At 41.7% G+C, this 24,707-nt stretch overlaps 4 protein-coding genes across 4 annotated transcripts; 1 reads left to right on the top strand and 3 right to left on the bottom strand.

The window, feature by feature from the left end:
* Positions 1-4,602: 4,602 nt before the first annotated feature.
* On the bottom strand, positions 4,603-5,064 carry H3C6 (H3 clustered histone 6). The gene has a single exon (NM_001374416.1). The coding sequence runs from the start codon at positions 5,062-5,064 to the stop codon at positions 4,654-4,656; it is 411 nt and encodes a 136-aa protein (NP_001361345.1). The 3' UTR covers positions 4,603-4,653.
* Positions 5,065-11,511: 6,447 nt separating this feature from the next.
* Positions 11,512-13,344, bottom strand: H2AC8 (H2A clustered histone 8). The gene has a single exon (XM_063812175.1). It carries the CDS (start codon positions 13,259-13,261, stop codon positions 12,869-12,871), a length of 393 nt encoding a protein of 130 aa, XP_063668245.1. The 5' UTR covers positions 13,262-13,344; the 3' UTR covers positions 11,512-12,868.
* A 197-nt stretch (positions 13,345-13,541) lies between these two features.
* On the top strand, positions 13,542-14,052 carry H2BC8 (H2B clustered histone 8). The gene has a single exon (XM_016955031.3). The coding sequence runs from the start codon at positions 13,593-13,595 to the stop codon at positions 13,971-13,973; it is 381 nt and encodes a 126-aa protein (XP_016810520.1). The 5' UTR covers positions 13,542-13,592; the 3' UTR covers positions 13,974-14,052.
* Positions 14,053-24,143: 10,091 nt separating this feature from the next.
* On the bottom strand, positions 24,144-24,520 carry H4C5 (H4 clustered histone 5). Its single transcript, NM_001374414.1, has one exon. The coding sequence runs from the start codon at positions 24,518-24,520 to the stop codon at positions 24,209-24,211; it is 312 nt and encodes a 103-aa protein (NP_001361343.1). The 3' UTR covers positions 24,144-24,208.
* Between the last annotated feature and the right edge of the window lie 187 nt (positions 24,521-24,707).

Here is a 24,707-nt window from a genome sequence, read left to right as displayed (position 1 = left end):
TGTGTATGGCATAGGTCTGACACAAAGGTAATTTTTAGGATCAACCTGAAGTCACTACTTTAACTGGAGGATGCAGAATTTCATGGTATTGTGGGGAGGCCTCAATCATCCCTGTTACACGGTCACTAAATCAGGTTGATTTTTAAAGAATCCTGAATAATTCTGACATATTCTCCCGTCTACATTCTCTCTTCATTCTTTCATAGCTGGGATTATTCCAATGCTTACTAACTATTTCCCTAATTTCTCTAGCCTCCAATTTCTAAATTCTTAACTCTTTATTTATTTATTTATTTATTTATTTATTTTATTTTTTGAGACAGAGTCTTGCTCTGTCGCCCAGGCTGGAGTGCAGTGGCTCGATCTCAGCTCACTGCAGCCTCCGCCTTCTGGGTTCCAGTGATTCTCTTGCCTCACTCTCCCGGGTAGCTGGGATTACAGTCACACGCTACCATACCTGGCTAATTTGTTTTTGTATTTTTAGTAGAGAGGGGGTTTCACCATGTTGTTCAGGCTGGTCTCAAACTCTTGATCTCAGGTGATTTGTCCACCTCAGCCTCTCAAAGTGCTAGGATTACAGGTGTCAGCCACCACGCCCGGCCCATTTTCAAAAACAAAAACCAAATATGCCTTATGAAAAAGGTCACTGGCTTCTCATAGGTTCAAGGGAAAGCCCTGTAGCATCTTAGCCCCTTTTCATAATACTGTCTGCTGGCACTCACAGATACTATAACAATGTAATCTTTCTATTTCTTCTTCTTCTTTATTATTATTATTATTATTATTTTTTTTTTTTACAACTTTGTTCAGGAACAATTCCCTGTGAGAATCTTTCTAATACTTCCAATTCCTTCTGAAACTACATGTCCATGCAAAAATCCCTCTAATTCAAAACATAAACTTATCTCTGAAAATGTGCTTTCATGACATTTAATAGTTGAGAACAATTATTATCAATAGAAAAATTTTAATGCATCTATTATTTTCTCCCATTAACTAAACTGAACTCTAGAGCATTTGTCTTATTTTCCACTACTCTAGGGGCGTGTGTGTGTGTGTGTGTGTGTCTGAATTAAAAAATTCCATCAGTTGGGTTACATTATTGTCAGATACTCATCAAATTCAGTGGTTTCATTTTCTGTTTTCCTGTGTGGGAAAACAAGAGTAACAAATTTCTCTGCCCCTTTCATGACCCGTTGTTTCCATGGCCTGATTTACAGACTACCTTATCTTCGGAAGTATACCATTTTATATATATACAATTTTTAGTGGGGGCAACTACAAAACAAAAACAAAGAAAAAAAATTTCACCTTTGCCTTGCAAATTCCAAAATGTTACATATCAATATTTACTGTTGGCAGGTCGAGTCGGGTGAGTATGGAGAAATAATAAAATGGGATTTCTGAATTGTCTTGAGTTTTAGCTATTATCTTTATAATATGAAGAAGCTATTGGTTATTCAGAGATTACATACTTGTTTTATTTTAATTATAAGTACTTGCAGGCAACTACGTAACTGTGAAATGGATATATACTATATAGTGTACCAACAAGTACATAGAAAGTATGATCTTACACATGAGTCAGATTTGAGATCTTCCCCAAATAAAATCACAATTTATTTTAAAGACATCTGGTATTATTTACTACTATCTCAGTGTATGCCTTTGAAAAAAGTTGCCTGTGTATGTGTGGTTAAATCAAGGCTACTATTTGAATAGTATGCAGAAAGGCTAAAATTTGTCAGTGTTAATGTCATATTTTCCTGTATGTACATCAGTTACATTTCTGTGCAATTTGCAGTACTAATTATAATATAATAGAACTTCACAATCATATAAGACCCTGTAAAGTTCATTTTCTTATTATTAGTATTGTTATTTGAGATGGAGTCTCTCCCTGTCACCCAGGCTACAGTGCAGTGGTGCAATCTCAGCTCACTGCCACCTCTGCCTCCTAGGTTCAAAGATTCTTCTGCCTCAGCCTCCTGAGTAGCTGGGATTACAGGTGTCTGCCACCATGCCCAGCTAATTTTTGTAGTTTTAGTAGAGATGGTGTTTCACCATGTTGGCCAGGCTGGTGTTATTATTTTTTTAAGATGGAATGTTGCTTTGTCACCCAGCCTAGAGTGGAGTGGCGTAGTCTCAGTTCACTGCAGCCTCTGCCTCCTAGGTTTAAGTGATTCTCCTTGCCTCAGCATCCCAAGTAGCTGGGATTACAGGCACGTGCCACCATGCCCGGCTAATTTTTGTATTTTTTTAGTAGAGATGGGGTTTATCCATATTGGCCAAGCTGGTCTTGAACTCCTGATCTTAGGTGATCTGCCTGGCTTGGCCTCCCAAAGTGCTGGGATTACAGGCATGAGCCACCCTGCCTGGCCTAAGACCCTGTAAATTTTAAAACATCCATTTATTTTATTGTGTATGAAAAATTTAAACATGTTAGTAGCTCTTCCAGGTGATAAAGCCCTCAGGAGTAACTGATGAGGATTCTGCTGAGGCTGTTTATTTAAAACAGTAATGCCTAGTGGGGAAAGTTTTGGCTCCAGCACTATCTGAAATTTTCTTAGTTTCAGTGTTTAAATTTGTTTTTGATAATAGATAACTATTGAACTTACATTTTACATTTCATAAAATACTGCATGACTTCTGGCCCATTGCAGCCACTCAATAAGTGTGGATTTTTCCTATTTAGAAAAACTATATATTAAAATTATATAAACTTTATCTAATCTTTTATTTTTGTAAATAGGAATGCACTCAATGTTAAATTCTGTTCAGTAATCTTTTATTTTACATCTCAACTTGACTAAATTTCCAGAGGCTTTGTTTTAGGCAAATGACCATGCTAGATGTTCTGGTGGATTTAATGATATAAAAAGATGCATTCTGTGCCCACCAAGTCCAAGTCCTCACGTACTGAATTCCAGTAGCTGTAAGAGAAATACAGGTTAAAACTTGTTGAGCTAGAATCTTAAAGAAAGTACAGGATACAGGAAACAACATTCAAATAGAGAATGCTTCTATCCAGCATAATACGATGTTCACTATGTTACAAATATCTGACAGTAGTTACCTTAATTATGGATAGTGAGGAAAACAGCCTAACTGAATCTCCAATTCACAAGACCCACATCTTCATGTCTGACAGGCTTCCATGAACAAAAATTTCTTCCATAAATCTCCAGGACTTCTTACTATGGCTACCTTGGCCTGCAGAGCTATTTACAGCTTTGTCACTATTAATTTTACCACATGACTAACCTCTTTCCTTAGTGCAACTAGCGGGAAAAGAGCACATTCAAAAAAGTTAGTAGAAATTTCTCAATGAGTTAAAAATACTGCACCCCATATCAAAACTGAGGAATTTGCTGAAATGTTTAAATAAACAAAATTCTTCCAAATAGCATGAAGTATCCCATATAGTACATACACCCTTCTGTATTTCCAAATAACAGCCTGTATGATTTCGGAACAGAATTCCTTATTTTCCTTCCCCTCACCTACCAGTTTCGAAGCTGTGCCTTTGTATGGAAAGGAAAGGCAGAATATTTTCTGTAAGAACTTTGAAGCCGTCCAAGGATTTTCATGTTTTGTTGATAAATATGGGGTACTTTTAATGAGATTTGATTAAGACAGGGTATTTACTAAAGTTGAAAAGTTCTTTTAAGATATCAGCCGGAAGGGCGGGCGAGGTGGCTCATGCCTGTAATCCCAGCTACTCGGAAGGCTGAGGCAGGAGAATCGCTTGAACCCGGGAGGCGGAGGTTGCGGTGAGCCGAGATCGCGCCAATGCACTCCAGCCTGGGCAACAAGGGCGAAACTCCGTCTCAAAATAAATAAATAAAATAAAAAAGAAAAGAAAAAAGCAAACAAAAGATATCAACTGGAAAGTTGAAAAGGCTCATGATCTCTGCATTTTCCTTTCGCACTCAGGTTTGAGACACACCCATCTGCACCTTCGTTGCTTTGACTCCTGCAGTTTAGAACCTATGCAAGGCTGTCAAGTCTGCAAGAGCTGTGTGTTAGTGCCACGGGTCTAGGTATTCCAGCTAACAACCTTAGCCTTAGACCAGTATCAGGCGCACAGAGAGTAAAGTTGACCGCACCCAAGGCGCCGACCGTCGCCGGCAAGTAGCTGGGTCTCAAAACACTAGTGGAGTAAGGCAGCCTGATGCAGATCAAAAGCGCTGGCCCCTCGGGCAAGGTGAAATAAACATCAAGGAAAGGCAAAACCAAGGCGTTGAAAGCCTATGCAGTTAAGACCTAAAATGCAGGCCACCACATGAAAGAGCGTTGAGCCAGAAAACAAGAGGATGGGTTAAGCAGGGTACAATTAAGTGGCCAGGAGTTTAGAAAACGAGAACAATGTACAAGAAAGCAGCAGAGGGCCTGAACAGCAAGACAAAGGCCAGCTAAACCAATGGAGAACGGCGTAGGGAGGCCCAGCCCTAGGCGAAAACCTGAGGGAGCTCTTAAATTTGGAAATTTAAATGAAGCATCGAGGGAACTGAATGCCACTATTTCAAATGTCTATTTGGATCAGTGCAGTTTAGTGGTCTAATGCGTCTCAAAAGATTACAGCCCTTTTCACGGACAAAGTGGTTGGCTCTGAAAAGAGCCTTTGGATTTAAGGTTTGTACTCAAAACAATTTACGCCCTCTCCCCACGAATGCGGCGGGCAAGCTGGATGTCTTTAGGCATGATGGTCACGCGTTTGGCATGAATAGCGCACAGGTTGGTGTCCTCGAAAAGCCCCACCAAGTAGGCCTCGCAGGCCTCCTGCAGCGCCATCACCGCGGAACTCTGGAAGCGCAGATCGGTCTTGAAGTCCTGAGCGATTTCTCGCACCAGGCGCTGAAACGGCAGCTTCCGGATTAGAAGCTCGGTAGACTTCTGGTAGCGACGGATCTCACGCAGAGCCACGGTACCAGGGCGGTAGCGATGGGGCTTCTTCACGCCGCCCGTGGCCGGAGCGCTCTTGCGAGCTGCCTTAGTGGCCAGCTGTTTGCGCGGTGCTTTACCGCCTGTGGATTTACGAGCCGTCTGCTTAGTACGCGCCATAGTTCATCTGCAAAGTAGGTGAGTTAGAAAGATTGGTTTGCCCCTCTATATAGGAACAGAATCACTCTGATTGGATTGTGGACAATCCCTGTTAGTGATCGGTTGCTAAATTCCGGAAGTGGCCATAGAGATTCACGATTGGTTTATTTTTTCAGTGCAAGATTCTGATTGGTAAATTTGGATAGAGAACTGGCTCTTTTAAACAAGTCGTTTTTCGTTACAGGTTTCTTTGATGTTTCACATAGAGCATGACCTGCAAAGACATTGATCATTTAACTTAATAGACTGATCCGTTATCCTGTTTAGCTATAAAAAATCGAATGTGTTTGCGTTAGAAAGTGCTTTAGAATTTTTTTTCAAAAATCTCCGGTGCTTTTTTCTGCTTCATTTTCCTGAAGTTTTTCCCTTCCCTATTCACTCATTTAAAATCCGTTGCCTAAGTATCTCTCAATGATTCCTCGTTTCATTATAGAGTACATGGCTAATTCACTCAAACAAGGTTTTCTAAGATACACTGTTAAGCATAAGGAACTTTGTGTTTCATTTGTGTTGTAGTAAAATTCTAATATCCTGGAATCCCTACCTCTGTAATATCGGGCTTGACTCAAAGAACTTAACACTATTATTTCGTTTTGTTGAAATTAAAACGTCCAGACATAATGGCAAGAGCCGTCAAAAAAAGTATTTTCAATTTAAAATCTTGAAAAAGATGGCGGCGAAGAGAGTCTTAGAAGGTTGTTTCTCTGTAAGACAACAATGGCGCAGTTTCTCCGGATCCCTGCGGGAGAGAGCTGAGGTGCACTGAACAATTTAAGACACATCCAACCGAACTTTTATAGGAACTGGACTCACCCAAATAACAGGACTTCTTAACTTGGTTTTCGCTTCCAAACTCAACAGCTCCCAATTACTTTGAAAAGGTAACAAATGTTTACTGGAAAAGATTCTTAAGGAATGACATTACAGCCTAACACTATTGTGAATTAACCTATCGGATTCCCTGTAAGGTGTTCTTTTCCTAGCCAATAAAAAGAGCAGTTTGGGAATTCCTAATTTACATACTTTTAATCTATTGGCTACTTTGGTTCAGGCAGAGTTTTGATTTACAAGTTCGCGTTTGTGTAAGCGTACTATAAATATTTCAGAGAGGGATAGTGCGCGTGCGTGCCCGTTGCAAGGTCTAGTTTCTTTTTGTTTTTCTTTCCCAGTAGGTTTTCTTTCTCATTGGAAAGCTATTTTGTAAAGTGTAGCAGGTTCGCAATGACGCTGGCATGTAGTCCAAGGCGATTGACATCATGAATATGCTGGAGCCCCCGTTCTCCAGGGAGGGGAAACGGCTAAACCAAATTTATCTCTGCCCGCAAATGCCCGCGGATGTCTGCAAGCTGGAGTGGAGAGGAGACAAAGGATGCTTTGTGCATTCCTGCTCATTCCCTGAATTCTGTTAAACCTGCCCTATTTTAGGGCATTCATCAAAATTCTGCTAACCACAGGATTGATACAATTGCACCTTTCAAGTTAGTGTCTATTTTGCAAATTTGAATTATCTTAGGACTCGTGGGCAAGTCTTGACTGAAATTACACATTGTCGTGCGTTTCAATCTCACATCTGAAATATATATGAGTCCCTTGCTTCTCTCCTTTTCAGAAAAAGAAAATTCTGTACACTTTAAATCAAGGTAAAACGGTTAGGTATGTTGGCAAAATTGTTTCATAGGAAGCAAGGGCAGAACTGAAATCCTTTTGTATAATATGATTACGTATTTGTTGGCTGGGCCGTTTGTTAATGAGAGCTATGCACCCTCTCTGCTTTTCCTCTCCTCACTCCCTACATCTCATCTTCTGAGGCCCAAGACCTGTTTATTATCTTCTGTTTTCTCATTTTCATTTTAGTTTTTTCATTTCTATTATTAGAATGTTAATATCTACATCTAAAAAATGTTTCCAAAATCAAAAGATAAACTTTAGGTCACAGTCAGTGAGAACCATTAAGGAAATTCCATCTTTATGCCCCATAGTTTTATTTCCTCCCCAGTGTTCTTAAATCTGTCAATCCGGTGTTTTGCCATCGGAACCTACCTTCAGTTCCTTTCATAATCCTCATCTCTAAATATGTGTAAAGCTTTATTTTAGAAGTCAGTGCAAAATTTACATGATTACATAAGAACTTAGCAGCTCACTTGTATTAATCAGTAATTTCCATCACTATTTCCATACCTGAACACAATTTCCCATAGGATCTGTGTTATGTGATAAAACAGTCAGAAACCAGTTGTGGCTACTGAGCATTTGAAATGTGGTTGTTGCTGCTGAGGACTGACTTTCTTTTTTTTTGAGAAGGAGTCTTGCTCTGTCACTCAGGATGGAGTGCAGTGGGGTGATCTCAGCTCACTGTTAGCTCCACCTCCCGAGTTTAAGCGATTCTCCTGCCTCAGTCTCCAGAGTAGCTGAAGTTACAGGTGCTTGTCACCATGCCCGGCTTATTTTTTCGGGGGGGGTGGGGTGGAGGTATTTTTAGTAGAAACGGGGTTTCATCATGTTGGCTAGGCTGGTCTCGATTTCCTGACCTTAAGTAATCCATCCACCTCGGCCTCCCAAAGTGCTGGGATTATAGCCGTGAGCAACTGTGCCCGGCCTGAATTTTTATTTTACTTAATTTTCATTATTTTAATTCAAAGGCTGATACTTCAGTTATTGGAAAATGTTAGATATGTTTTAAACAATCAGATATGTGAATTTAATTTTTCAGCACTGAATTTTTATGAAATCAAAATGAAATTCCATTTATTTCCAACAAAAATGTAATATCAAATTGAGTAGGATGTCCCTCATATTTAGAAGACTTAAGATTTAAAAAAGAATGTGAAATATTGCATTAATAATGTTTTTATATTGACTATATTTTGAAAAAAATGATTTTGTATTTTGTTTTAAATACAATAATTATTAAAATTCTTTTACCTGCTTATTAATTTTTAAAATGTGCTTACTGGAAAATTCAAAATTACATATGTGGCTTGCATTATTCTTTTTTATTTTTATTTTTTTTTTTTTGAGGCAGAGTCTTGCTCTGTCACCCAGGCTGCAGTGCAGTGCTGCCGTCTTAGCTTACTGCAACCTCTGCCTCTCCGGTTCCAGCGATTTTCCTGCCTCAGCCTCCTGAGTAACTGGGATTACAGGCACCAGCCACCACACCCAGCTAATTTTGGTATTTTTAGTGGAGATGGGGGGAGTTTCACCATTTTGGCCAGGCTGATCTTGAACTCCTGACCTCAGGTGATCCACCTGCCTTGGCCTCCCAAAGTGCTGGGATTACAAGCATGAGCCACCGCATCTGGCCGTGGCTTGCATTATTCTTTGTAGATAGCATTGTTCCAGGATTCTTCATTTCTCTTCTCTGTTTCTTGATTCTTTACCATATCTTGACAGCATAGGCCTTGAAACAATGAGGACATTCAATATATTTCTATGAACCCAGTTATAGCATCTGGACTTTATTTACAATAAATCAATATCTATATTTATATCTACATGTCTATACAGTTGTGTTAGGGAACTAAGGGGGCTTGTTAAGCCGTTACTCAATGACGCAAGAAGAGGTGGGCAACTAGCAAAATTATTGATGTTTGAATTTTTCCATAGCAAAATATCAGTAAGTGGACAGTATTTGAAATTCTTTTAGCCAGGCACAGTGGCTCAGTCTGATAATGCCAGTGACCCAGGAGGCTGAGTTAGGAGGATTGCTTGAGGCTAGGAATTTGAGGCTCCAGTGAGTCATAATTGTGAGACTGCAACCCAGTCTGGGCAACAGAGCAAGACCCAAAAATGAAAAAAAAAAAACCAAAACGAAACAACAAAAAAAGAAATGTTATATGAATATTTTCCCCTCGATCGTATGTTTTTGAGGGACAGCCTCTACAACTGCTAATTCTGGTGTTTAAAAAAAGAGGAAGAGAAATCACTGTGGAAGCACAATGCCATTTCATGAAAAGAAGAAAGTCCAGAAAATAATTTGCTATTCCTGGAAGCTACATAAACTCCAAGAAAAACTCGGATGAGAACATCAGGTCAATTACTTTGAAGTCTAAAAAGAATAAAAAGTTAAAGTGTTTATTATTATGTAGGAGCCAAGGCGAGCTCTGAAGCTTTGCTGTAAGATTAGCTTGCAAAAGGCAGATTAATTGGAGAAAAGTTACACAAATTTATTAACGTGTTCAAGGGAGCCTTTAGGATGAAAACACAAAGATACAGGAAAAATTGTCCACTTCTATGCTTAGGTTCAACAACATATGGACAACCTTGTAGAAATTTGATTGGATAAAAAGGGTATGATGAAATGTTAATAAACCGAGTGGAGAAACCCAGCAAGGCCTGTTTGTCTAGACTCTTCTTGGCCTCTGTCAACTGAAGAATGAGAAGGTTCATACATTTGCAAAGGAGCTTTATTTCTCAAAGAGTTGCAGCCTGCAAGGTGGCCATTCTGACAGGCTGGGAAGGGTAGCTTTGGTTTGCTGAGAGACAGGCACTTGGAGGGAAGCAGGGAGGGATAAAACAGGAATTTTTGAGGATTGGGTTGGAGAAATATACATATTCAACAGGTTATAGGAGGAGCTATGAATATTCATGAAGGACACCCAATCAGATGTGTATTAGGTTTACATGTATGTAAGATATGTCCCATGATCACTTTGGGGTGAAGATTTAACATTTAAATGAGTTATAATTAGGTCCTATATATAAAACTGAAATGTAGGGCAGAAGTCCATGATCTGCATTCTCAGGAGACTGGTCACAACCAGTTGTGGGCCTGCAGTCATTTATCAAGAAACTCTATGGTCCTTAATATCTGTCTTGTCTGGACCACCATGGAGGAGGGTGGAAGAGGCCAGATAAAGTAAGTAAAAGGGCTTTCCGGTGTATTATTCCCTCAAATCGGACTTTGAGAAAATCTAGCAGTGATTAGAAAGGGGAAGAGGGGTAGAAACAAACAGGATGTGCAGCCTCCATCCTGTCATGCCTGGGAACTTAAACTTTTGGGGTCTTTTAGCCAAAGGAGGGTCCATTATTCTGTCAAAGGGGTTTAGAATTTTCATTTCATCCCTCACCTCTTTGAACATGCATTCCTTCCTTCTGGGTATTGGGTATGGGACAGCTCCATCTCTGGAATGGGGTCTTATGACCTGCAATTAAACAAGGTGGATCAAATAATTTCTCTGTGTCCAGTTTTTACACGAAAAGGTGGAAGGGAAGTTAGAGTAATATTTTTAGTTTTTATGGTTGGCTTTGGGGAAAAAGGATTCTGGTTGTCATAAGCCACCTTGGGAAACCGGAATTCTAGTTTCTATGTCTAGCCTCAGGGGAGAATGGGACTGAGAGACAAGAGGGCAGGAGAAAGTCACAGAAAAATTTTGCTTCTGAGGTTGCTTCTTTGGCCTTCATTTTGGGGAATTGTTTCTGAGCCCCAATTTGATTGAGTAAAGAATGTCAGGGAGTTATACTATGGGGCTTCATAGACATTTATCTTGCAATTGCTATATTTTAATCGCGTTTTAGTGAAAATTTTATTTAAGAAACACTGTAAGACTTGTGAGGAAAAAAGGGAGGGGGAAGAATGTATCCCACTATAAAAAATTTATAGTTTTTACAAAGTTTGCAGGGAAATGTGCTTACATCATCTCACAATTTACTATTGATTAAAGGTATCAAACTATCGAAATTACTTCTTGGAGGCTTTTGTCTGGTGATGCAAATAATTTCTGTTATTTGTATCACCAGAAATTATTTTTGATGCAAATTATTTGTGATGCCAATAACTTCTGTTCAGTGGAACACATATAACTGCAATTATTTAGAACCCTAGGGGCATTAATTTTTTTAATAATCTCATTCAGCAACCTTGTCCTAACATTTAAGAAAGGGCAGCTTTTCCCTTAAGTAGCTCAGTGACTTCTGGTAGCGATGAATTTCAGCATGATTCAGGGCCTATATCTGAGGGACATCTTCAAGCTGCTGGTGGCCAGAGTGCTCTTGCTGGCTGCCTTGGTGGCCAGCTGCTTAGGAGGCTGTCTGCCACCAGTGGACTTCCGTGTGGTTGGCTTGGTGCAGGCCATGACCTTTCATATCAGATTTACAGATCACTTCTCTTTATAGGGCCTGGTGTGTGATCCAATTAGATTTGAGATTTTTTACAGAGAAATGTGACTGGATTTCTACTAAAGTTGAATAATTAATTGTGCTTTACAGTGTAGTCCATTTATAAATTTAGGTCATAAAACTAAGTTTTTGCTGCTGGGTTTTTTTTGTTTTTGTTTTTTTTCCTTTCCTAAACAGGATCTTGCTTTGCCCCCCATAGCTCGCTGCAGCTTCGAACTCCTGGGCTCAATCAATCCTTCCCCGCCTAATTCTCCCAAGTATCTAAGATCTCAGACTGAGCCACCAGGCCAGGCCTTTTCTTTCTTTTTTTTTTTTTTTTTGAGACGACGGAGTCTCTCGCTCTATTGTCCAGGCTGGAGTGCAATGGCATGATCTTGGCTCACTGCAACCCCCGCCTCCCGGGTTCAAGCGATTCTCCTGCCTCAGCCTCCCGAGTAGCTGGGATTTCAGGAGCCAACCGCCATGCCTGGCTAATTTTTTTGTATGTTTAGTAGAAACAGGGTTTTGCCACGTTGGCCAGGCTGGCCTCGAACTCCTGACCTCAAGTGATCCGCCCATCTCGGCCTCCCAAAGTGCTGGGATTATAGGCATGAGCCACCGGGCAGGGCAGGCTTTTTACTTTTTGTGGAGGTGAGGGGGCTGTCTCGCTTTATTGCCCAGGCTGGTCTTGATCTCCTGGGCTCAAGCGATTCTTCTGCCTTAGTCTTTCAAATTGCTGGGATTACAGGTCTGAACTAGGGCGTCAGGCCGTTACTGCTGTTTCGTTTAGTGTTTATTTTAGAATACTGTGTTAATTGCTCCTTTTGAAAAGAGAAATCCAACAAACACAATTCTCACTAGAGGAATGTAGTCTTTTTTTTTTTTTTTTTTTTTTTTTTTTTTTTTTTTTTTTTGAGACGTAGTCTTGCTCTGTTGCCCAGGCTGGAGTGCAATAGCGTGATCTCGGCTCACTGCAGCCTCTGCCTCCCGGAGTCAAGCGATTCTCCTGCCTCAGCCTCCCAAGTTGCTGGGACTACAGATGCATACCACCACGCCCGGCTACTTTTTGTATTTGTTTAGTAGAGACTGGCTTTCATTATGTTGGGCAGGCTGATTTCGAACTCCTGACCCTATGATCCGCCCTCCTTGGCCTCCCAAAGTGTTGGGATTACAGGCATGAGCCACTGAGCCCAGCCTGAATGCAGTCATCTTTAAAACTTAAAAAGCCCGCCCTGAAATGCTAATGGGCAGCTATCCTTCTTTGTTCTCTCGTTTCTGTATTAATATTTCACCCTTTTCTGACAAGTGCACATGAATAAACAGCCTGTGTATTAATGATAAATTTGTATACACAGCATGGACCTATACACAAAATAACGCAGTGAAACCTTGGTGTCACAACCTCGGTTTCTATTCTTGTATACCTTTATAAACGCATTTTTACTGCAAAGAAACACCAGTAAGATATATCAGTGCATGTAATGTGAGCAAGGATTTCAATAAAGAACTGACCAGTAACGTCAGAAGCGTTCGTAAAAACTAGGACAGTGAACATTGAGATTTCAGGCATCGTATGTGTATTCCAGCACTTTACAGAAAGGGTGGGTGGCTCTGAAAAGAGCCTTTGGTTTCTGGGACTCGGGATCACTGACGGATTTGACTAGTAATCATTTCACTTGCCCTTGGCCTTATGGTGGCTCTCCGTCTTCTTAGGCAGCAATACGGCCTGGATGTTGGGCAGGACACCGCCCTGCGCGATGGTCACGCGACCTAGAAGCTTATTTAGCTCCTCGTCGTTGCGGATGGCTAGCTGCAGGTGGCGCGGGATGATGCGGGTCTTCTTGTTGTCGCGAGCCGCGTTGCCAGCTAGCTCTAAGATTTCGGCCGTCAGATATTCCAGCACCGCTGCCAGGTACACTGGAGCGCCGGCCCCGACTCGTTCGGAGTAGTTGCCTTTGCGGAGGAGGCGGTGCACACGGCCAACTGGAAACTGAAGACCGGCCCTGGAAGAACGCGTTTTAGCTTTTGCCCGAGCTTTGCCGCCTTGCTTTCCACGTCCAGACATACTGGCTTCCTAATAGCAGAGGAACTAACAATCCACAGAATAAAGAAAAAGAATGGGCTCGATGGACGAATAAGAAGCTAGTTATAGTCATCGGTAGAATTGTGAAAGGCGCAATATGATTGGTTAAAATTGTTCTTTGACGAGCCAACCAATTAGAAAGGAAATAAGGTGAAGGCTATTTTACATGTATGCGTCACTAACACATTGCCCAATCAGAGCTGGATATTTTGAATTCTTTATTTGCATGAAAGGCCTATAAAAGGAGAGACTCTAGACACGAGCTTTTATTTAAGTGCGTTCATTCTCACTGCTGATATTGTTTTCTGACAGCATGCCTGAGCCAGCTAAGTCAGCTCCTGCTCCGAAGAAGGGTTCCAAGAAGGCTGTGACCAAGGCGCAGAAGAAGGATGGCAAGAAGCGCAAGCGCAGTCGTAAGGAGAGCTACTCCGTGTATGTGTACAAGGTGCTGAAACAGGTTCACCCCGATACTGGCATCTCATCCAAGGCCATGGGTATCATGAACTCCTTCGTTAACGACATCTTCGAGCGCATCGCAGGCGAGGCTTCCCGTCTGGCCCACTACAACAAGCGTTCGACCATTACCTCCAGGGAGATCCAGACCGCCGTGCGTCTGCTGCTTCCCGGAGAGCTGGCCAAGCACGCAGTGTCCGAAGGTACCAAGGCTGTCACCAAGTATACAAGCTCCAAGTAAATGTGTGCTTAGGTGCTTTAAAACTCAAAGGCTCTTTTCAGAGCCACTCAACTCTCACATAAAGAGCTTTAATATTGAATTTCACCGTTTTCTAGGGAATAATTTTTCCGATTTTGTAATCCCATCATTTTGGGAGGCCGAGACGGGCGGATCACGAGGTCAGGAGGTCGAGACCATCCTGGCTAACACTGTGAAACCCTGTCTCTACTAAAAAAATACAAACAAAATTACCCGGGCCTGGTGGCACTCACCTGTAGTTTCAGCTACTCTGGAGGCTGAGGCTGGAGAGTCCCTTGAACCCGGGAGGCGGAAGTTGCAGTGATCCGAGATCGCGCCACTGCACTCCATCCTGGGCGAAAGAGCTAGATTCCATCTCATAAAAAAAAAAAAAAAAAAAAAAAAAATTACAGTTTTGGCTGGCTGGGCGCAGTGGCTCTCTCCTGTAATCCCAGCATTTTGGGAGGCGAGGCGGGTGGATCACTTGAGGTCAGGAGTTCAAAAACAGCCTGACGCACATGGTGAAACCCCGTATCTACTAAAAATAACAAAATTAGCCGGGCGTGGTGGCGCACGCCTATGTAACCCCAGCTACTTCGGAGACTGAGGCAGGAGAAACGCTTGAAACCGGGAGGCGGGGGTTGCAGTGAGCCAAGATCCCGCCATTTCATTCCAGCCTGGACAACAAGAACGAAACTCCGTCTCAAACATAGAAACCATTAGTTTATACTCATTAATCAAATTTCTAAAATGGTACCAAAAAAAAGAAAAAGGTCACTACTCCATAGTACTCCATGAGCAACCTCAGGTTTCTGAAAACATAGTACTCCAAAGTATGGCGCCTTGACATAGTAAATATTCTAAGACATTAGTAGAACAACATAGACAGGAGTGTTCGTATGACCTTCCTCTGAAGCAGGTCTTAAGACCCTCCTGTGAGTCTTGCAGAGTATGCGAGGAATCTGAACAAATAAACCTTGCTAGATTTCTCCTTGTTTATTATCCTTAGCTCATATTATTTTTGTCTTGTTATATTTCTGCATGACTCTCTTCATCAAACCTAGTGCAAACACACTCAGGTTTAAGCCCTTCTTCAGGTCCTTATTTCCTTATGTCATGTAAAACTTCATGTTAAATGTGAATGTTTTTCTCTTGGCCGGGCGCGGTGGCTCACGCCGGCTCACGCCTGTAATCCCAGCACTTTGGGAGGCCGAGGCGGGCGGATCACGAGGGCAGGAGATCGAGACCATCCTGGCTAACACGGTGAAACCCCGTCTCTACTGAAAATTGAAAAAAATTAGCCGGATGTGGTGGCGGGCGCCTGTAGTCCCAGCTACTCGGGAGACTGCTGCAGGAGAATGCCATGAAGCCGGGAGGTGGAGCTTGCCGTGAGCCAAGATCGGGCAACTGCACTCCAGCATGGGCGACAGAGCAAGACTCCGTCTCAAAAATAAATAAATAAATCAAAATAAAAATAAAGTGTATATTTTTCTGTTGTTAATCTGTATTTTGTTTCAGGGCCCCAGCCAATGAACATAAGATGGGTAAAAGGAAACGCTCTTTCCTCCCCTACAACATACAGTAGGGGTGGGTGTGCATCTGTGTTCTGTGTGTTTGTCTTTGTGGAGTACAAAAGCCAGCATAACATAGAAAAGGTGTGGAGAAAAGTATTCCCAGAATGAAAATGTTTGAGAAGTGTGTTCGCTAGGGCTGCCAAAACAAACTACCAAAGACTGTGTGGCTTAAAAAAATTAATTTTGTCACAATTCTGAAGGCTACAAGTTCAAGATCAAACCAGTGAGCATGATTGATTTTTTCTGGGGCCACTCTCCTTGGGTTTTCCCCTCTCTGGTCTTCTCTGTGTGTGTGTGGTTTGTGTTTTAATATCATCTTATAAGGACAGCAGTCAGAATAGATTAGGACCCACCCTTAAAACCTCATTTTACACCTTTAAAGACCTTATCTCCAAATAGTCACATTTTCAAGTAGTTGGTATTGGACTTCAATGTTTGAATTGTGGGCTGACTTGGATTTCAGTCAGGCAATTCAGTCAATATCAAAAATTATGGTGATTAGGCTTCTAAATAGTACATGAAATAAGTATTTCACAGGCATCTGAAACTCAGCACAACCAAGACAGACCTTATGATACTCTACCTGGCTTCACTTACTCATCCAAGTTTGAAATCTAGTCCCCATTCCAGACTACTCCCTTTTCTTTTCTGCAAATATTTAAAAATATACAAACTCATTGATTTTAATTTCTCATTTTGTTAATATTGTCCATATGTTTGTTTACTGTGGCTAACAACTGGAAATACTAATGTTGAAGAGTTGGACTTTGCCTAAAACTAGGTTTTATCCCTAATGGAATATTATGCAGCTGTTAAAAAAGAATGCTTTAAAAAAAACGACATAAAATATGCTCATGGCATTGTATGGGGTAAATCCAAGTTGCCAAGTAGTGTATTCTTATTTACATGATGTCACACACACACACACACACACACACTATAGTTTTAGGAAAAAAGAGTGACTATAAGCGTCAATGTCAAGATGTTAACAGTGCTGTTACATTTTTTTTTTGGTGCAACAGACAGCTCCTCTAAAGATAACTTTCTCTATTTGTCTCTATCCCAAACTATCAATGGTGTGGTTAAGAAATAGGAACCTCTCCCTAGGCCCTTTCCTCTCCAAGTCTCCCTGCTGTATGTTAAGAAAAATTAATTTATTCCACAAGTAATTATTGAGCACCAACTACATACCAGCTATTATCCTATGCAATATAAAAATGAATAAATTTAAGATACGCTGACTAAAGAAATCGAAAATCAAGAGAATAGAATATCCTAGCATAAAAGGAAATAAACCAGGAAAAAATAGACTAAGAATTATTTGTGAACCACCTAATAATATGTGTGACTCTGAGCACATGTTCATGTTTATGAAATAATGTCCTAATGACCTCAAAGAGGATCAAATGGGAAGGCTAATTTAAAAAGTACAAAATGACTGTAAGGAACAGAGGAACAAGAAGGATTAAGGCCAGAAAGTGACATAATTTACGGTCATGGTTACCTCTGGGGGCAGTAGCAGGAAGATGACAGATGAGGTCAAAGCAGTTTTTGGTAATATGACAAATATAACAGATATAACAAATATATTTGATTGACAATTGGGTTCAAGCATGGCCATCATATTATTCTTTATAACTTGTATATCGATTTGTTACATTTTTAAATGTATCTAGAAGTACAAACAAGAAACAAGAAAAAATAATGTACAAACATGTTTGTGGAAAAGTCACTTCAACTTCTATAAAAAGAACTTCTGTAAACTATGAAATATTGCTTATAGCAAAAATTTGGTTATGAAAAAGGAAATCTCCCCTTATACTCCAAAAGTCTGTAGATGCTGAAAAAAGAGTGAGCGCTTAACAAAAATCTCTGCTACTATATAAGACTCGATTTTTTTTTCCCTTTTTCCCCTTTTTTTCAGATGGAGTCTCGCTTTGTCGCCCAGGCTGGAGTGCAGTGGTGCAATGTCAGCTCACTGCAACTTCCACTTCCCGGGTTTGAGTGATTCTCCTGCCTCAGCCTTCCGAGTAGCTGGGACTACAGGCCAAATGTGTGCCACCATGCCCGGCTAATTTTCGTATTTTAGTAGAGATGGGGTTTCACCATGTTGGCCAGCCTGATCTTGAACTTCTGACCTCAGATGATCTGCCTGCCTTGGCCTCCCAAAGTGCTGGGATTACAGGCTTGAGCCACTGCGCCCGGCCTGTGAGACTTGTTTTGTAAGGGATTCTTCTTGAAATATTTTCCTTTTCTGCCAGGGAAAGGAAATACTTCACATGTACGCTGAAGTATTTCATTTTATCATTTGTAAATTCATTTAGGTTTGTATTTATTTTATTCATATCCATTCAGGCACTTGTTCAGATAAATTAAACACATAATTTGAATTCAATATACTCAGTGCAAGAAATAGTTTTGTAAAAGATATGAGAATTGTTTTACATAATCAGAACAGTTGAGGGGTCAGGAAAGGGATTTTGCGTGGTTCCCGATGTTCAGAAGAAAGTCCACATTCCTGTCATTGGCCTAACATGCCTCCAAACCTGGCACAAAGCCACTTGTCCAAGCATCAACCATCTCTTCCAATACCGACATGATTTATACTATTTTCTGAACTTCTATTTTCTTTTGAGATGGAGTCTTGTTCTCATTGCCCAGGCTGGAGTGCAATGGCACGATCTCGGCTCACTTCAGCCTCTGCCTCCTGAGTTCAAGCAATTCTCCTGCCTCAGCCTCCCAAGTAGCTGGGATTACAGGCGTGTGCCACCATGCCTGGCTAATCTTGTATTTTTGGTAGAGACAGTGTTTCACCATGTTGGTCAGGCTGGTCTCGAACTCCTGACCTCATGTGATCTACCCACCTTAGCCTCCCAAATTCCTGGGCTTACAGATGTGAGCCACTGTGCCTGGCTAATCTTGTATTTTTAGTAGAGACAGTGTTTCACCATGTTGGTCAGGCTGGTCTCGAACTCCTGACCTCATGTGATCTACCCACCTTAGCCTCCCAAATTCCTGGGCTTACAGGCGTGAGCCACTGTGCCTGGCCTCTTTTCTGACATTCTATATAATATTTAATTCCTGCTCTGCTTCCCATGAGGGCATGTTTTGACTGACCAAATAGACTGAAAGCTCCTCAAGGGCAGGAAAAAATATAGAGGGAGGTGGTGGGGAGGGGTTGTAATGCTAAACAGTGTTGTTATGGATAGCCTCAAGAAGACTATGATATTTGAATACAAACCTGAAGGAAGTGACTGAACAACACCTGCAGAAACCTAGAAGCTGAGTGGACCACTCAAGGGGAACCATTAGTACGTCCTTCCTGAGAGTGATGAGTACGTCTAGCAAGTTCCAGGAACTAGTCGAGTTGGCTAGGAAGGAGAGGAAGAGTAGCGGGATTTGAGGCTAAAGAGGTAACAAGGATCAGACAGTGTGGCGCTGTAACCCACTGAAAGGACCTTGAGGTGTTTTGTTGTTGTTGTTGTTGTTGTTGAGACGGAGTCTCGCTCTTTGGCCCAGGCCAGAGTGCAGTGATGCTATCTCGGCTCACTGCGTGCTCCGGCTCCCGGGTTCACGCCATTCTCCTGCCTCAGCCTCCCGAGTAGCTGGGGACTACAGGGGCCCGCCACTGCGCCCGGCTAATTTTTTGTATGTTTGGTAGAGACGGGGTTTCACCGTGTTAGCCAGGATGGTTTGGATCTCCCGACCTCGTGATCTGCCCGCCTCGGCCTCCCAAAGTGCTGGGATTACAGGCGTGAGCCACTGCTCCCGGCCTTGAGTTTTTCATTAAGTGACATGAGAACCACTTGGGGGGGTTTCAGCAGAGGAGTCATCTGATCTGAATTGCCCTTTATTGGAATTCCTCTGGGAGAACCAGGTGATGATGGTGTTGCAATAATAAAGGTAGGAGATGGCAGGGCTTGACCAGAGTAGCAGCAGTGGGAATGAGAAATGGTTGAATTCCGTTTGTGTTTTCAAGGAAGAGCTCATAGAACTTACTGATAGATTATTATGTAGGATGTGAAAGAAAAAGAGATGATTCCAACTAAAAGTGTATAAATGCCATTCAGCAATTTCAAGATGATGAGATTAGCTGTTTGGCAAAGATAACGAGATTCTGTTGAAATTGGAAGTTCATATTAATTGGACTTTCAAGTAAATAACAGGGTCTCTGAGTATGGAGTACAACGCTGTAGGCTGGTCATTTAGTGTTCATGACATAAATATATATATATAGTATCTCCACAGCAACAAGGAAATATCAGTTCAAAAGAATCAGATGGAGATTTTCATTCTCCAGGTCCATCTTCTCAGAGCCATCAGAAGTGGCAGTGCTAAGGGAAGAGAAAAGGCAGCATCAGATACAGAGCTCTGAAGCTGGTTTCCACGAATAGGCTTCAGGATGCCTGAGAACACATAGAATTGCATCAGGGGATTCAAATGTCCCCAAATATGTGGCGAGAGTGGGTGTATTTTGGAAAAACTGTGAATATCTATAACTGGATCTCCAAAGTGATCTCCCCATGGCTCTAACTTTAATAGATTATTTAAGTGAGGATTCCAGTGTTATTTCATACTCTTATTAGTAAGGGAATTTTTCCACATTTGTAAAATAGGGATAATATTTATCGTTTGTTCTGAAAATTACAGGAGAAAAGGAAAATTACTGGAGAAAGAAATTGTAAAACTGTAAGTTAGGAATTCACGTGTCATGTATACAAAAAAACACTCTTTACTTCTTTGACCCCAAACTTTTTCTCTTTATTATCTACCTTCTTTCTTAAGAGATTTAATCCCATCTTGTGGCTTTTTCACTCTTATGGCAATTATGGTTTGACGACTGTGAATTATATCTCCATGTTTCTTTTCTAACCTGCAGGTTTTTATAGCCAACTGCCTATTTCATATCTTTCATATCTTTCTCTTAGATATGTAACAGGCATCTTAAATTCTCTCTGGATATCCAAAACTAAGAATTTGAATCCTCTCCAAAACTTGTTCCTTCCTTATTTTTCCACATTTTAGCAATTGATACCTCCAGTTCCAGTTGCTTTGGCAAAATCATTGGAATCATCCATACATTTTTGTCTGTCTTTCATACTCTACGCATTCAGTAGCTCAGAAAAGAACTATCAACCTTACTTCAAAATATATATAGAATCCAACCACTTTTCACAGCCTCTACCACTAACACACTGGTCCAAGCCACTGCCATCTCAACTGCATTACTGTGGTACCCTCCGAACTGGTCTCCTTGCTCCTATCCTGGTCTCATCATAGTTTATTCTTCATCAGGCATCCAGATAGCTCATTAAAAAAATAAAAATCAGGCCCGGTGTGGTGGCTCACGCCTGTAATCCCAGCCCTTTGGGAGGCTGAGGCAGGAGAATCACTGGAACCTGGGAGGCTGAGGTTGCAGTGAGCCGAGATTGCGCCACTGCACTCCAGCCTGGGCGACAGACTGAGACTCTGTCTCAAAAAAAAAAAAAATATATATATATATATGTGTGTGTGTGTGTGTGTCTATAAATCAGATTATGTCAGTTCTCCGATCAAACCCTTGCAGTGGCTCCCATCTCACTCAGAGTAAAACAGTAGTCACACTGGTCTGCAAGGCCATATAGAGACTCGTCTCCATTTGCCTCGCAGATCATATTTGCTTTTTCTTTGCACCCTGTCTGATACTGGCAGTGGGTTCTTGACCCTCAGAAAATAGAAATCGACCAAGAATCTAAGATGGACTTGAGCAAGGAAGTTTATTAGGGCTTTCGGCTTGAGCAGAAAGGGAGACAGCAACCAGAGGTATACTTGCAGCTGGCTCCTTGAAAGCAAGCTAGTCTAGTTTGTTATTCTTCTCTGAGCTTTGTCTAGGTGACATCATGGCATGTTTGGGGTGGTCTGTTGGATACACCTTTGCAGTCCCTTGTCATGCTTTTTCCTGTGTCTCAGGTCTCATTGGCAGCTTAAATCTCCACGCAGGGGTATGAATTTTATCATTAACATGATGCAAAAGTTAGGTTAGGATAATCAAAGTCCCTACAGCACATGTTCATTTGGGGAAGGTCTTTTGGAAGTCCCTATGCTGATGGCGAGGATGTTTGTGGTTAGAGTGTTCTATTTCTTTTATGTCTGATTGGCTGATTTTATGAGCGGAAGCTTCAGTGGCTGCAAGGTTATGGAGCTGGGTGCTGCTGTAGTCAGCACAGCAAGTAAACAAGTGTGGAGGGGTCCCTTGTCCTGCCTTCCATTGTCTGCCTCACCTCTGCCCCCTTTTCCAGTCATAATACCTGCTTTTTACCTCCAGGCTTTCCTGCTGGGTATTCTATTTAGAATACTCTCTCACTTTCTCAATGTATTTTTTCTTTATCACTTTATGAGTAAAATTTTCCAAGACCATATCATTTAAAATATCACCTCTTCCCTCCACATGCTATGCCTTTTCCTGCTTCAGTGATCTTCATAGCAGTCAGCACCATCTGACACACTGTTTCACTTATTTTGTGTGTGTACCCCCACTCAATAAATATAAATTCTATGCACACATATTGTTTTGTTCTTTCTCATTCACTGCTGTAATTCCCAGAGCATAGAACAATGCTTGGTACATGCTATGTGCTCCTTTTTTGTTGCTGTTGTTACATTAACATCCTCATAAAACTTTTTCTCCTCAAACTAGTGCCTTAGCACCAATAACATGATGCTTTTCATATATATGCACGAGCTCACACTTTTTAAAAATGACATTCAAAGTAACTATTTATTTTCCTGATTTCAAAGTATCAGCCTACGGACAACTTGCTGGCTAGAAGAAAAATCTGATTTTCAATGGAACTATCACCCTAAACCAACGGTTTTTTTTTTTTTTTTTAATTTTTTTGGCAGTCTTTCTCTGTTGCCCAGGCTGGAGTGCAGTGGTACCACCTTGGCTCACTACAACCTCTGCCTCCTGGGTTCAAGCGATTCTCCTGCCTCAGCCTCCTGATTAGTTGGGATTACAGGTGCCTGCCACCATGCCCAGTTAATTTTTTTATTTTTAATAGAGTCAGGTGTTCACCATGTTGGCCAGACTAGTCTTGAACTCCTGACCTCAGGTGATCGACCCACCTTGCCCTCCCAACGTGCTCGGAATAGAGGCATGAGCCACTGTGCCCAGCCCAAACTTGCGATTTTTCTATCACTTGGAATTTACATAAACCGGACATCATGTGTTTCTGATGTAGTGCACTATGTACATTACATCTGTAAACTGTTCCTGACAGGCATATTCACCCGATTTCAATTAAGTGTATGAAAGTCACTTGTACTTTACAGGACATGGAGAGTACAGAAGCCAAGTAAAACGATTAAGAATCAAGCCAATACAAAACAAAAGCAAAACAAAAACATTCTGTAAGTCTGGTCTCCGAGAAATCAATGTTCAAAAATGGGGAAGTAGGGGAGAGGAGCCTGTTTTAGATAAGAAAACTGGAGACACAACGGAAGTTATGGCTGGATCCTTCTTTAAACAAACCAGATCTCCAAGACATCTGGGGCATAAATGTGGAATGACGACATATCTTTTTTGAACAATAGACAATGAGATCCAAGCAGGAAGTAACAAATACTTTATTTTCAGAGGGAGAAGTAATCCCAGGATGGAATGAGCGCTCTGTGGCAGTGAAGGGGAGCTGGAATATATATATGCCTTACAGAGTCAACCTTACATACAGATTCAGTAGGTTTGGAAAAATTCTGAGTATTCATGAGGGAGGAGATGAAATCACAAATCCGTCTCCCCGACCAAAATTGGGGGGCTTATGTAGCGAGAAGGGCGAGAAAACAGGAAATCCGGGAGGGATAAGGACGCAATCACGATGGATAAGACATAGGGAGTCTCAACGGTCTGGATGCAAGTGATCTGGTGTTTCAGTTCCTTGCCTCAGGCAGGAACATGAGTTCCTAAACATGAGTTCCTAAACATTTGTCTCATGTGAGATAAATGCTAAATCTCAAGCTTTAGGGTTTAAAGAGAGTCAAATTCTTTTATTAAAAAAACAGCAAATATCATAACTTCTAAGGGACAACTGGGTTGGCTTAATAGAATTCCGAAATGCATGCTTGCAACCTCTCCTTGCGTGAGCTTATCTACCCCAGGAGCTTCTACACACCTAAACTCGGTCGTTAGGTTAAGTAATAGAAAACAGGCCGCTAGGATTCAAGGCCCACACTCCTTCCCAGGAAGATGATTGGTTGCGCTAATTCGCGGGTCCGGCCCATTGCCAGGCACCGGCTTTGTTCTTCGCTCTCCGCCATTTTGAGCGGTTACGCAGTGTCTTGCGGTTTTCCCACTTATGTCGAAAACCATGCATTTTTAAGTACTCAAAATATAAGTGGTAAGGTAAACAGACACTATTACCGTAGCCTTTTCAGTGCAATCTAAGGCCCTACTACAACATAAAAGGATCGTAGCCTAAAAAATCGTACGCCGAAACCCCAAATGTAATTTGAAACGAAAAAAAAAAACGGCTGAAAAATATACGTACCTGTTGACAGGAACAATTAACTTATAAAGAGATTAACCAATCGTCTAACAAGTCATGAGCTCTTTTGCGGAAAACTGTGGGCGGCCCTGAAAAGGGCCTTTGATTTGGGAAGTCGAGATGCTGAGTCGCTTAAGCGGTAGCATTAGCCGCCGAAGCCGTAAAGAGTGCGTCCCTGTCTCTTCAGCGCGTAGACCACATCCATCGCTGTCACTGTCTTGCGTTTGGCGTGCTCCGTGTAAGTCACAGCGTCACGAATCACGTTTTCCAGAAACACCTTCAGAACCCCGCGAGTCTCCTCGTAGATGAGACCAGAAATGCGCTTGACACCCCCGCGACGAGCAAGGCGCCGGATGGCAGGCTTGGTAATGCCCTGGATGTTATCTCGCAGGACCTTACGGTGACGCTTAGCGCCTCCTTTACCCAGTCCCTTTCCGCCTTTGCCGCGACCAGACATGACCAACACACCAACGAAAATAGCCGCAGAAATCTGGAAAACAAGCGACGGTAGTATTCTTATATGCCGGGAATTCGGACCTAAATGAAGACTGAAAACGCACATACGGGAACTTTGGTGCTGCCTGCTGGCCCTACCCCTCACAGATCAGACTGGGATGACGTCACCAACGACTCCAGTTCCCGCC

Source organism: Pan troglodytes, chromosome 5 (assembly GCF_028858775.2).
Source record: "Pan troglodytes isolate AG18354 chromosome 5, NHGRI_mPanTro3-v2.0_pri, whole genome shotgun sequence".
NCBI lineage: Eukaryota > Metazoa > Chordata > Mammalia > Primates > Hominidae > Pan > Pan troglodytes.
Note: the sequence above shows the minus strand (reverse complement) of the source record. Positions and strands in the feature narration are given on the sequence as shown.

Coding starts and splice junctions, on each gene's coding strand:
- H2AC8 (XM_063812175.1), bottom strand. CDS start 13,261: ATGTCTGGACGTGGAAAGCAAGGCGGCAAAGCTCGGGCAAAAGCTAAA.
- H3C6 (NM_001374416.1), bottom strand. CDS start 5,064: ATGGCGCGTACTAAGCAGACGGCTCGTAAATCCACAGGCGGTAAAGCA.
- H2BC8 (XM_016955031.3), top strand. CDS start 13,593: ATGCCTGAGCCAGCTAAGTCAGCTCCTGCTCCGAAGAAGGGTTCCAAG.
- H4C5 (NM_001374414.1), bottom strand. CDS start 24,520: ATGTCTGGTCGCGGCAAAGGCGGAAAGGGACTGGGTAAAGGAGGCGCT.